Source organism: Pelodiscus sinensis, chromosome 1 (assembly GCF_052426305.1).
Source record: "Pelodiscus sinensis isolate ZL-2025 chromosome 1, ASM5242630v1, whole genome shotgun sequence".
NCBI lineage: Eukaryota > Metazoa > Chordata > Testudines > Trionychidae > Pelodiscus > Pelodiscus sinensis.
In genome coordinates this window covers 358,176,024-358,190,158 of record NC_143052.1, presented here as the reverse complement: position 1 = coordinate 358,190,158, position 14,135 = coordinate 358,176,024, and the positions used below count along the sequence as shown (strand labels likewise).

Sequence of the window (14,135 nt, the reverse complement as noted above, 5' to 3'; positions counted from 1 at the left end):
TCTGGACCCTCCACTATAGAAAGAATGTAGACACATTGGAGAAAGTCCTGTTAAGGGCAATAAAAATTATCGGTGGGCTGGAACCCATGACATATGAGGGGAGTCTGAGGTATTTGGACTAGGTTAGTTTGCAGAAGACAAGAGAGAGAGTTGTTTGATACCAACTAGCAACTATCTGAAGAGGGGATCCAAGAAGGATAGAGATTGTTCTCAGTGGTTCCAGGTGGCAGAACGACGAACAATGGTCACAAGTTGTAGTGGGGGAGGTCTAGGTTGGTGTGAGGGGGTTCATTCACCACCACAGCACCCCCTGACATCAGTCCTAGGAATTAGCTCCGTCTGGCAGGCTGGGTGCCTTCCCTCGGGTGGTGTCTCCCCTCTTTCCTCCAGGCCACAGTGTCCTCTTCAGGACACTGCCCTGCGGCAGTGCCCATGTCAGTCTCTGAGCCCCCCTTCCAGGGGTTGTTGTTTCTTCAGGGGGCCGTGCTTCTGGCCCTGCAGTCTGTGGGTTTGCTTGGCCAGAGCTCCCCTAGCCCTGCCTTGCCTCCCCAGCCCTGCCCTAGCTCCAGGGAGCCTCCTACTCTCCCAGCACCCAGGCTCTCACTGCTCTTGCCTGGGAGCAGTAGCCCATCCTCTTATATAGCTTCTAGCTCGGCCCTAATCATCTAACGCAGCCTCAGCTGGGGCGAAACTCCCAGGCCCTGCTCCGGGCTGGGGTTTGCCCTTAAAGGGCCAGTGCAGGGCAAGTGCCCTGTCACAGTTCGATATTAGGAAAAACTATTTCCCTAGGAGGGTGTGAAGCACTGGGATGGGTTCCATGGGGAGGCTGTGGAATTTCCATCTGTAGAGGTTTTCAAGTCCTGGCTGGTATGATATAATTGGGGTTGGTCCTGCTTGGGGCAAGGGGCTGAACTTGATGACTCCTGAGGTCTCTTCCAGACCTAGGATTCTATGATTCTATACGACCTGAATGTTGCCCTGTGCCATTGAAATGACTTGGGGCTGTAAGGTATTGAGAAGGGATGTGGAAGAAGAGTCACCTTTTGCCTACTGATACTGGAGCAAACTTATCCCTATGGCAAGGGGATATTAACTAGCTGTGCAGAGCAGAAAGGATCCCAGACTTACTCTATCATGTGGTGCTCTGGGTTTGTTGAGTAGGTGGGTTCCTCAGTCCGAGATGGGTACCTGTGAATTCAGAGAGGGATGTGTCTTCCTGGTAGCCTCCTGCAAGTAGCCGTTTCCTGCACCACTCTCATCCCAGCATCCTATGCCAAGAGCTGGCCCAGGGCTGTGCACCATTAATAATATGGCTCTGAGCAATCCCAGTGGGATTCACTCATCCCATAGAGAATGAGTGAACATCTGGATCCAAGAAGATTAGAGACTAGCCTTTCTGGGCCTCTGGGCTATTTATTCAGCAGTAGGAGTAAACAGCAATTAAGGGTCCTTCCCAAAGGGAGATGAGAAATCCTGGGCTCTGGGCTGAGTCAGGGAGGAATTGGCTGCTTTGTGTGTTTGTGTATATTTAAAAATTATAGTTGAATAGGAAGGAAAGGAGGGATAATGTCTATGTCTCCTCCGGTTCTAATATGCTATAAGTGCCCAAGATGCAAAGAGATCGATCTAGAGAAAGGTGACTAAGGACAGACACTTAACACTTTCTGCAGGCACACGGGGCTGTCACTAAGGGGTGAGAGATCAATACTAATCACCAGTAATTATCGCTACATTGTGCAGCACCTTCCTCTGAAGGGCATTGACAAGACCTTGCAAAGGAAAGTCACTGTGAGCAGAAACCCATAATGCAGCGAAGCAGGGAGACATGAATAGGCCGAGGTCAGACAGATTGAGGGGCAGCAAGAGAGAGACACCCAGGAGTCCTGCAGTAACCACAATTCCTCCATAGCAGGGGCTATTCATTGAGTGGAAAGGCTGGAAGAGAGAGGCTGAGCCTTCTCCATCCTCTCAAGCTGAGTCTAGGGTCTCAGAACTCGCTGGCGTGTGTGCGCTCCCTGTTGCCTGGAGGGGTGAACTCCAGGATGCCAGTTCTGCTCCCTCCGGCCTAGTCCACAGTAAATGGGAGAGAGTATTGCAGATACTTAACTCCATTTACGTTAATTATGGAGCTAGAGTCAAACCTCTTAATAAGGTTTCAGCACCATCCACACAATGGGAGGTCGATGGGGCTGACTGTCCTGTAGACTTCCTCACTCCTTGGGGGTGTTACCGGTGTCGATGGGAGCATCCTCTAAGTTTGAATTAGCAGGTCTTCATCTGACCCGCTAATTCAAACCCTGGAAGAGCGACTGTATCGGTGTCAGCTTCTCCGTTGTGTAGACACACACACTGAGAGACCTTCCAAACCATCGCAATCCCTGGGGTGTCTCTGGGGCAACTGACTTAGTAAAAGCCACACAAAGAGTGTGTTCCTATAGATGGGGTGAAGCTGGGGGGGGGGGCTATCCTGGGGACAGAGACCTTCCTCTTCCCCCAAATTGTCCTGCAACAAGGAGGGCCCTATAGGAAGACTAGAGACCAGAATAGTGTTTGCATTAGACAGTTGTTCATTTCCTCCCAGTGCCTCCAAGGGGGAACTGGAATCAGATGTTCCAGGCTGAATCAGACTTTGCAGCCCTGCCCCAGCTGGAGGTTGCTTGGATCCCCAAATCTCGATTCTCTTGCCTGCCCCTCTGGCTAAATAGGATATTTATCTGGTGCAGAAGCACCTCGGTATTTAAGCCCTGGAATGAGACTGAATCAATTTTTTGTGTCTCATTTAAACAGGGGAGCCGTGTCCATCAGCACCAAAGTTTCTAACACTCAGTAGCTGATGAGCATGGTTTGATCTTCATCTCTAGATAAATCTAAGAGGGTGGTGCTAGGCCTGGATTTAGCTGGATTGTTGGGTTGATTATTTCTGGTCATTGTCTGGTGGAAACCTCCAGAGATCCTGCTCCAGTTGAGGACCTCTTGGGCCGTGCCATTCCCAAACATAGAGGGAGAAACAGCCCCTACACCAAGGATCTTACAAAGAAGTGAAAAGAAGACACCATTACTCTGTGAAGAAACTCAGAAATGGATGGTTGGAGAGGCTGCTGGGTGGGGGTAAGGCAGCTCCAACGCACAGCCCTCCCATGGCTGTTGGAAGTACGTGCTGGGCCGGTAAGAGCAGAGCATGTGTTTGCTCAACCTGCTGTTCACAAACAGGGAGAAACTGGTAGGGGAAGTAGATTTTGGTGGCAAGTGGGGGAGGAGGGATCATGAGATGGTTGAGAAAAGAGAGCAGAAAAATTCAGACGCTGGACTACAGAAAAGTAAACTTTGTCTCCCTAAGGGAACTGATGTATAGGATCCCCTGAGAGGCTAAAATGACGGGGGGAAGAAGTCCATGAATCTGTCAGAATTTTAAAGGAGCCTTATTGAAGTTTCAGGAACAAACCATTCCAATGAGCAGTAAGAAAAACAACACAAGAGGAAGTTGACAAGAAGTGGAAACTTGGAGAGATGAACTATGGAGGAGTAGAAATATATTGCTTGAGCATGTAGGGATGTAATCAAAGGCCAACGTACCACTGGAATTGCAGCTAGCAAGGGATGTGCAGGGGAGCAAGGAAGGTTTCTCCAGGCATGTTAGCAATAAGAGGGTGATAAGAGAGGATGTGGGGCCCTGACTGGATGAGGGAGGTAACCTGGTGATAGATGATGTGGGAAAAGCTCAAGTACTTAATACTTTTTTACATCAATCTACCAAGGCAAGTTCAGCTCCCAGATTGTTGCACTGGGCAGCTCTCAGTGGAGAAAGAACGGGTTAAGCTGGACATACACAAATCCACGGGGCCAGATTTAATGCCTTGGACGGTGCTGAGGGAGTTGGCTCATGTCACTGCAGAGACATTGGCCTTTATCTTTGACAACTGATGGTGATTGGGGAAGACCCCAGACAACTGCAAAGGGATGTGTGGGGTCTGCTTCTCCTGCAGCAGAGAGCGCCTGTTCCCAGAGCTTCTACCTGCAATGGAGCCATGATGGCCGGTGAGCACGTTGACTGTGACTGATCAATTTCCTTTCCTCCAAGAGCTTCGAAATGGATTCCTTGAGGATCCCCTGCATGATTTTCTGGAGTCTGAGATTGGGGGGTTGTTTTATTTCTTATTATAATCAAATTTCATCCCTTTGCTGTCACCCACCTTCCCTGCAAAGCTCTCCTTGTGTCGCTAATAGATCTGTTGTCTGTGTTACCCAGCGGACTGTACAATGTCTGAACTGCAAAGGGGAAAGTCTCAGGTTATGACCAAGAGCTGGTGCACTCTCACAATCTATTGTAGAAGGGATGCACAAGATAGCACATTCTTACTGGTCAGGGTTTCACCAGGGAAGGACAGTTCACCTGTGGAGACTTTGGCTGGGGAGCACGGAGAATTTGGGCTGTAGCCTCTCTACAGTGGTCCCCTGATGGACTCCCAGAGCATTCAGGAACACAGCTGGGTGAGCTCGCTACTGATAAATGTTGGCGTAAGGGCAGCTTGCAGGGCTTTGCAGCTTTCCACATCCCTGTGCAACGGGTAGTGCATTTGGCTGGCATGGGGCCACCTGTACCTCAGTTCCACGTGGCACCCGGGGGGACCCATCACACAGATGATTCCAGCAGTGAAAGGGGGCAGAAGAGGAGCAAGACAGCAGTATGGGGCCTTGAAGGACAAGACATAGAAGTGTCTGGGGTTTCAAGGGGAGATGTGGATCTGGGCTCTGAGGAAGAAAGTGGGACAAGGGCAGGACCTGGCATGTCCAGGTACAATTAGAAATACATTTAGAAAGGTGGGAACCTTACGAGTTGTACATAGATGGATTCCACATATGTTATGCTAAAAAACACACACTAAAGTAAGAAACTTATTCAACCTTTCTTTGATTGGCCAGTCAGTGATTCAGGAAATAGTGCCATGTCACCAGACAGCACTCCACGGTGCTCTGTCTCAGACCCACAACCCGAGGAGAAAACTTTAGTCCCCTTAGGATTAAAGAGCTGGAGGAACCTATCCCGGATCTGTTTGGTTCTCAGGCCGTAGATAATGGGGTTCATCATGGGGGGAACCAGGACATACAGATCAGCAAACAAAACATAGAAATGACGGGGCAAATTGTCACCCAAACGGGCTGACAGTGAGGAAAACAGAGTTGGGATGTAGAAGGCTAATATGACACAGATGTGTGAGCCACAAGTCCCAAAAGTCTTGAGCCGGGCTTCCTTTGTGGGGAGGCCGAAGATGGCCCTGAGGATCTGGATATAGGACAGGGTGATAAAAGACACATCCACACCATACCTACAGGATAGCACGAAGATGCCGTAGTAATTACTGACGCGGGTATCGGCACAGGCCAGCTTCACCACACCCAAGTTCTCACATTGAGTGTGGGCGATGATGTTGGTTTTGCAATATGGCCACTGCCTCGCCAGGATGGGATAGGGCAGTGCGAGAATGCTGCCACGCAACACAATGACCAGACCAATCTTCATCACCAGAGAGTTTGTCAGGATGGTGGAATGTCTCAGGGGGTGGCAGATGGCCACGTAGCGATCAAACGCCATGGCCATGAAGATCCCCGATGCAATCTGTGTGAAGCCATGAATGAAAAACATCTGGGCGAGGCAGGCACTGAAATCGATCTCCCTGGAATTGAACCAGAAGATTGCCAGAATTTTGGGCAGGGTGGATGTGACCAGCACCAGGTCGGTGACTGCCAGCATGCAGAGGAAATAGTACATGGGCTCATGGAGACTCGATTCCTTCTTCACAATGAACAGGATGGCAAAGTTTCCCAGGATGGCTATAACATACATGGTGCAGAAGGGGATGGAGATCCAGACATGGGCCACCTCCAGACCAGGAATGCCCAGTAAAATGAAGGTGGAGGGGTTGGTGAAGGCAGTTGTGTTGGAGTCTGACATGGAGTGGTGGAGAAGCAATTCAACTCTAAGGCAGAACGTTGTCTCTGACTTGAACCAGATGGTCCGTGGAGTTTCTGGATGCGTCCAAAGTCTAGGGCGATCGGCACAGTGTAACTGCCTGGATGGAGACACAATGTGAATGTGAGACACCACATACAGGAATGGAGGCTGTTCTCATGGGTGCAGGTGGTTGTACTTTCTTTACACTCTGAAAAAGGGCAAAGTTGTTCCCCACTCTGGCACTCCAGGTGTACAAAGTCGGGGACTGCAAGAGACCTTAAATACCATGCTGTGTGCTTAGAAAACCTCCCCAAAGTCACAGATTCCCTGACCTTGCGTGATAGGCTGCCACCCATAAAGTGAATAACCCCTTTCTTCTTAAACGCAGGGGGCTGTGTCTAGACTGCATCCCTTTAAGAGGGATAAGGGATCTTTCGGAAAAGGCTTTATTTTCCGAAAGATCCGCATCTAGACTGGCGCTTTTTTCCAGCAAAGCTCCGAGCCGGAAAAAAGCGGCAGTCATGTTTATGCAAATGAAGCAGGGGGATTTAAATCTCTGCTTCATTTGCAATTGCGATGTGTCTAATTTGCATCCCTTTTACGTAAAAGGGATGCAGTCCAGACATAGCCTAGGTGAATAACCCACTACAGTCTACCTACCCCACAGACTTGGGCCTTGACCTCTGGCTCCAGAGGCAGGTACCTTATCTTCTGCACCACTGGATGAACCCCCCAAACTCCCTATCTCCAGGGCCCCCTCTTATCTGTCCTCCGTTCCAAAGGTGCCAGGTGCCTCCATTGCCAAGTGGGGAGGGGAAAGAAATTTAACCAAAGAACAAAACAAAGAAAATAACCTGATCATGTCTACATAGACATTTTCCTATCTATTCAGGATCCATGGTTCAAGGTCCAGTCCATTTACATGCCCAGGAGTCTTTGTAGGCATGACATTTCTGCCTGATTCAATTCAGCTTGTTCCCCCAACCCCGGCTTACAACTCATACAAAGAAGAAGAGCAGGCAGGTATTCCTTTCATTTAAAACGCCTTCTCGCAATGGCTCTCCTGGCTTCCTGCCAACACCCCTAGCTAGCCAAGTGTAACCTCTAGGCTCCAAATGCTGGGATGTTCTGAAAAGCCCAGCATTTTTCCTATCCATCTGTGACGTAGTGGGGGTACCTGGCTGGTTTCTATGCTGCTGGCTCTGGGGTAACCCCCCCTGGCTGCCGTGGGTACCACGACCCAGCGAAACAGGATGAGTCACTATGCAAACCAGTATGACCAGACACTCCCCATGGAGAAGAACAAAGGAAGGTGGATGCTGCCCTGGCTGGGGGGCAGGGCTGGAAGAAGGTTAGTCAGTTGCTGTCTGAGAGCATGGAGGAGACAGCCTAGGGAAAGGGACTGGAGTTTAGGGGCCCAGTCTCCCCCATCTCAAGGGGGTCTGAGGCATCCTAGCCCAGCTCTGTGACCAGATTACATCTGTGCCGTGCTGTATCCTGGAGAGGCAATAAACTTCCTCTCTTCCACCGGCTGGTGCAGTCTGTTTGTGCCATTTCGGGGTGCAGGAGACGGGGGACCCCCAACCCGCCATCACACCATCACAGATACAAAGCCATACAGATTGGAAAATTTGAAAAGTGGCGGGAGACATGGTAGAAATCAAGGACAACGCTTGGTAGGGTTAAGGATCTAAAAAAAGGACTCTGTTAAGGGTATATGGAAAAATGATACCTTAGAAAATATTTTGGAGAGAGTCCAGAGGGGGAAAGGTAACTTGTTAACACTGTCGAAAAAGTAAATCTGTTAAGGATTCTGCATTGGGAAAGAAACACGATGTACTCAGATCACCTCAAGGGGTGAAGCACGCCCCAGTGTATTAGCTGTCACAGCAAGGTGTTAAACACCATGTACAGTAGAACCTTAGAGTTACACGCACCAGAGTTATGCACTGACAAATCAACCACACATCTCATTCAGAACCAGAATGAAGCTATCAGGCAGCAAGTGGCAGAGACCTCTCCTCCCTCAGAAAGGAGGCAAATAGAGGGCAGGTCTCTGTGAAATATAAATTAGTACAAAATAACAGAAACAATGGAAAACGTGGCATGGATTTTTTTAAAAGTCTATGAATATCATTAATGCCCGTTAACAATATGGTTTCTGTAAAACTGGACATGTCCAACAAACCCTTCTTGTGTTGTGTTTCTATGATTCTACGGTATGAGTGACATGAAAATCATGCAACTCAATATAGAGGTAACTGTGTGAAATTGAATGTCCCGTGTTACCCAGTAGATCACACTGGATGATCTTATGATCCCTTCAGTCATTTATAATTACTGTGTATCATACCACACAGTATACAAGGGAACATACAAATCCATTGACTGTTTGATCATATAACACGGATTTCAAAATTGCTTACGCAATCCATATTTGGCTTCTCAAAATCTTTGCTCCAAACTTTTTTGGACTGAAGAGCTTAGCTGAATGAGGTTCACAAAGGGATCCACAATTGTACGTGTGCTGGTGACACCACATTTAGTTAAAAGTTGTCTCACTCTTTTTCAGCTCTACTTCAGTTGTTTGCAATCATTCCAAATTTCCCACACACTATCTCTGCTTTCAACTGAATAGGGTTTGTGTGTGTGTGTGTGTGTGTGTGTGGTTTGTTTTTCTGTTTCAGGCATAACAGTGTAGGGTGAATGAAGCTATGAACAATTATGTATTCACCATGGTAATCTCATGAGAAGCTCTTCCACATCCATTCTTCCCAGGAGATAAAAGTCAGTTAACAGTTCCAGTCCCTGTACACCCAGTTAAGAGCCAGAATGTTGAGATACAAGAGGAGGAGGTGTCAGTCTATGTGTATTATCACACGGCTGGCTTTTCAGGACTTTGTTCAGTATCATCCAGGGGACATTTTCTGTAGTGGGTCCTAACGGCCATGGATAGAAAGCTGGTGAAATCATCAGTCTTAATGGGCAGTGATTAACAGCTAGATGTCTGGTTGGCAATCGCTGTCAAGTGGAATGTCTCAGGGCCGTTTTGTTCAAAGTCTTTATTAAAGACCTGGATGAAGGGATGGATTGCACCTGCAGCAAGTTTGCAGATGACACTAAGATACAGGAAAAGGTAGATATACTGGAGGGCAGGGATAGGGTCCAGAGAGACCAGTTCAGATTAGAGGATTGGGCCAAAAGAAATCTGATGAGGTTCAACAAGGACAAATGCAGAATCCTGCACCTGGGACAGAAGAATCCCAAGCATTGTTACAGCCTGGGGACTGACTGGCTAAGTAGCAGTTCAGCAGAAAAGGACCTGGGGATTTCAGGAAGCTGGATATGAGTCAACAGGGCACCCTTGTAGCCAAGAAGGCTAATGGCATATTAGGCTGCATTAGGAGGAGCATTGCCAGCAGATCTAGGGACGTGATTATTCCCTTTAGTTGGCACTGGTGAGGCCACAAGTGGAGCATTGCATTCAAATTTGTCCCTCCTCCATAACAGAAAGCTGTAGATGCATTGGAGAACACCTAGCGGAGGGCAATCAAAAGGATTAGGGGGCCGAAGCACATGGACCATGAGGAGAAGCTGAGGAATTTGGGCTTATTCGGTGTACAGTGGAGAAGAGTGAGGGGGGATTTGAGAGCAGCCTTAAACTCCCTGAAAGGGGGTTCCGAAGAAGCTGGAGAGAGGCTGTTCTCAGGGGTGGCAGATGGCAGAGTGAGGAGCAATGGGCTCAAGTTGCAGTGGGGGAGGTCTAGGTTGGACATTAGGAAAAACTATTTAACTAGGAGGGTGGAGAGAGGCTGTTCTCAGTGGTGGCAGATGGCAGAGTGAGGAGCAATGGGCTCAAGTGGCAGTGGGGGAGGTCTAGGTTGGATATTAGGAAAAACTATTTCCCGAGGAGGGTGGAGAAGCGCTGGGCTGGGTTCCCTAGGGAGGGGGTGGAATCTCCATCCCTAGATGTGTTGAAGTCCCAGCTTGACAAAGGCCTGGCTGGGATGATTGAGTTGGGATTGGTTCTGCTTTGGGCAAGGGGCTGGACTCGATGACTCCTGAGGTCTCGTCCAGCCCAGGGATTCTAGGATTCTAAACCACCTGAATGATGCCCTGTGCTACTAAAATGCAGACACATTGCAGCTCTCAATAATCATATGGAATGGGAAGACCCAGGAAAGAGGCACATTTTGCCTACTGATACGGAGCAATCTCATCCCTGTGGCAAGGGGATATTTATGGTCTGTGCAGAGCAGAAAGAATCCCAGACTTACTCTCTATCCTGGAATGCCTTGGGTTAATCGAGCAGGTGAGTATCTTCCCTGGAAGCCCCCCTCAAGTAGCCGTGTCTCATGCCTCCTTCACTCCAGCATCTGCAGCAGTGTCCGATGCCGAGAGGTGGTACAGGGGTGTGCACTGTTAGTAATATAGCTCTGGGCAATCCCAGTGGGTTCACTCAGCCCCTAGGGGATAATGAGCATCTGCATGCAAAAACAAAACAAACAAACAAAAAAAACAGGACTGCATACAACATGTCTGGGCCTCTGTGCAATTTATCCAGCTTCAAGAGTAAACAGCAATTAAGGGCCCTTCCCATTGGGGGATGAGAACCCCTGGGCTCTGGGCTGAGTCAGGGAAGAATTGGCTCCTCTGTGCATTTGTGTGTATTTAAAAATTATAGTTGAATAGGAAAAAAGGAGGGAGAATGTCCGTGTCTCCTTAGAGTCTGATACACAGTAAATACCCAGGATGTAAAGAGATCGACCAGGAGAAAGGTGACTAAGGACAGACACTAACACTTCCTGCAGGCACACGGGGCTATCACTAAGGAGTCAGAGACTAATAATTCTCACCAGTAACTACCATCACACTGCTTCACAGGGGTAGCTGAGTTACTCTGAAACTAGAAACATTTAAAAACAATGAAAAACTTAAAAAACTAAGATGTCTTCCAGTCACCAGGGCCTAATTACAGACATCCTAGAATACCAAGGAATTGACAGATGGGGAAACTGGGCCTTTAGGTATAATCTTCGAAAAGTTATGGAAGTTGGCAAAGAATTCAAAAGAGTGGAAAAGGGCAAAGATAGCACCCATCTATAAAAAGGGATATAAGAACAACAGACTAGTCAGCTTAAATTCTCTATCAGGGAAGATAATGGAGCAAATAATTAAGGGATTCATCAGCAAACATCTGGAAGATAATAAGGTGATAAGTAACAGTCAGCATGGATTTGTAAAGAACAAATCATGTCAAGCCAATCGGATAGCTTTCTTTGATAGAATATCAACCTTTATGGATAACGGGGAAGTGGTGGATGTGATACAACTAGGGTGCGTCTAGACTGGCAAGATTTTGCACAAAAGGGTCTGCTTTTACGCAAAATCTTGCCAGCAGTCTAAACTGGCCGTGAAAATTTGCGCAAGAACACTGACGATCTAATGTAAGATTGTCAGTGTTCTTGTGCAAGAATTCTGATGCTCCCGCTCGGGAAAAAGCCCTCTTGTGCAAGTGTTCTTGTGCAAGAGGGCCAGTGTAGACAGGGACAGGAATTTTTTGCGTAAGAAAGCCCCGATGGCGAAAATGGCTGCCGGAGCTTTCTTGCGCAAAACCTCATCTATAGTGGGCACAGATGCTTTTGTGCAAAAGCAAATTTTTTGCTCAAAGGCACTTGCCAATGTAGACACTCTTTTGTGGAAATATTTTTCACGGAAAAACTTTTCCGTTAAAAGTATTTCCACAAAATCTTGCCAGTCTAGACACAGCCCTAGACTTTAGTAAAGATTTAGATGTGGTTTTGCATGACCTTCTTATTAATAAGCTAGGGAAATACAACAACTTCTATGGGGCTACTATAATGTAGGTACATAACTGGCTGAGAAGCCATTCTCAGAGAGTAGTTATTAATGGTTCACAGTCACTCTGGAAGGGCATAAGAAGAGGGGTTGCACAGGGGTTTGTTTTTGGACCAGTTCTCTTTGATATCTTCATCAACTATTTAGATACTATCATAAAGAGGATGCTTACTAAGTTTGCAGATGATACCAAACTGAATGGGGTTGCAAGTGCTTTGGAAGCTAGGATCAAAATGATCTAGAGAAATGATCTGAGGTCAATAGGATGAAGTTTAGGAAGGACAAACACAAAGTACTCCACAAAAATGATTAATGGCCTAGAAAACATGAGCTATGAGGGAAGACTCAAGGAATTGGGCTTGCTTTGTTTGGAACAGATAAGACTGGAAGGGACATGATAGCGTCTCTCAAATATCAAAAAGTTTGTTACAAGGAGGAGGGGAAAAATTGTTCTCTGTATCCACGGATGATAGGACAAGAAGGAATGGCCTTACGTTATAGCTTAAATTGCAGAAAGGAACATTTAATCTGGACATCAGGAAAAGCTTCCTAACTGGCAGAGTCATTAAACACTGGAATAAACTGCCTCGGGAGATTGTGAAATCTCCATTCATGGAGATAATTAAGAGCAGGTTGGACAGACGTGTCAGGGATGATCTAGATGGTGGATGGTTCTGCTCTGAGGGCAGGAGACTGGACTTAATGACTCTCGAGTTCCCTTCCAGTTCTCGTGATTCTTCCATCCTAAGTACAGGACTCTGCACTTGGCCCTGTTGAAACTCATCAGCTTTCTTTTGGCTGAATCCTCCAGTTTGTCTAGGTCAGTGTGGATCCTATTCCTACTCTCCAGCATATCTAGCTCTCCCACTAGGGTTGTGTCATCTGTAGACTAGCTCTTCATCCAGGTCACTAATATAGATGTTGAACAAAACTGGCCCCAGAACTGAATTTTGGGGCCCTCCACTTGATACCAACTGCCAGCAAGATATTGAGCTGTTGAACATTACCTATTGCACCTGAAGATCTAGCCAGCTTTGTATCCACCTGACAGTCCATGTATTCAATCCATAGATTGCGAAAAGAAGTTTGACAAGTGAAATATGATTTATGGAATCAATTTTCTTTTATCAGTGTTAGTCGTTCAAATGTCCCATGGAATTGTGTGTTCCCTTGCTCATGTGTGATGAGACACAGTAAAAATGAATGTCTTATCTACTTCCTTTATCACTAGATTGAGAGACTTTCAGCTCAGAAGAGACTGTAACATCGTCCAGGCCGTTAAATGTCATCCAGTTACTCCTATATCAAGCCCCATGTCACTTGCATGTCACTCAGGCCTGGTTCACACCAGGATTTTACAATGTAGAATCATAGAGCCAGAAAATCAGAAGCCAATGTGAATAATTTTCCAGAAAGCATAGTGTTGACTAACATTGATGATACTCCTAGATTTAAAAAAAAATCCCATACCAGCTTATCCATTGTTTCCTAAACTTGTCAGACATTTTTAATTTGAGCTTTCCATTATTTTTGAATAATTTAGGTTTAATGGAGACCTGTTTTATATTTTCCTCCTTTCTGAAGCTATGTCTGGACTACAAGCTTCTTGCGCAACAAGCTTTTTTTGGAAGAGATCTGCCGAAAAAACTTCTTATGCAAGAGAGCGTTCACACTGCAAAAGCGCATCGAAAAAGTGATACGCTTTTTTGAAAGATAGCGTCCAGACTGCCTGGATGGTATCTCGCATGTAGGCAGTAATTGCTATGGACAGAATGGCCAACAGGGCACCTGTGCTTTTACCTTTTCCCTCTTCTTCCGAAAAAACTCCCTCTTCCCTGTCTATACACACCTTTTTGCGAAAAAGTTCTTTCTCAAAAACGCTTCTTCCTCATAGAATGAGGATTACCAATTGTGCAGAAAGCCCTCTCTTCTTTTGATTTACTGTTGAAAGAACATGCTTGCAGTCTGGACATCACTCAAGTTTTTGGGGGAAAAATGGTCATTTTTCCGACAAAACTCTGTAGTCTAGACATAGCCTGAAGGGAGAGGCTGCTTCTGCTGCTTCTGTCTATTTGTCTACTTGTGGTTCTGAATGAGATGTGTGGTTGATTGGTCAGTGGATAACGTTGGTGTTCATAACTCTGAGGTTCTACTGTAGATGCTGTTTAACACCTTTCTCTGACAGCTAATAGACTGGGGCATGGTTCACCACATTGTAAGTCCTTCTTCTCCAATGCAGGCCAAAACAATATTGTGAATATTTTTACCGAGTGGGAACGCTTCTCGGGGATTCTATTTGAATACAATGTAAAACTTTTATTTTTAA

General features: G+C 46.8%; 1 protein-coding gene across 1 annotated transcript; it reads right to left on the bottom strand.

Moving 5' to 3' along the window:
• Window positions 1–4,897: 4,897 nt before the first annotated feature.
• On the bottom strand, window positions 4,898–6,055 carry LOC102443732 (olfactory receptor 52R1-like). The gene has a single exon (XM_089774388.1). The coding sequence runs from the start codon at window positions 5,948–5,950 to the stop codon at window positions 4,898–4,900; it is 1,053 nt and encodes a 350-aa protein (XP_089630514.1). The 5' UTR covers window positions 5,951–6,055.
• Between the last annotated feature and the right edge of the window lie 8,080 nt (window positions 6,056–14,135).

Bases quoted from the DNA above. Each gene is read 5' to 3' on its own strand.
- LOC102443732 (XM_089774388.1), bottom strand. From the start codon at position 5,950: ATGTCAGACTCCAACACAACTGCCTTCACCAACCCCTCCACCTTCATT.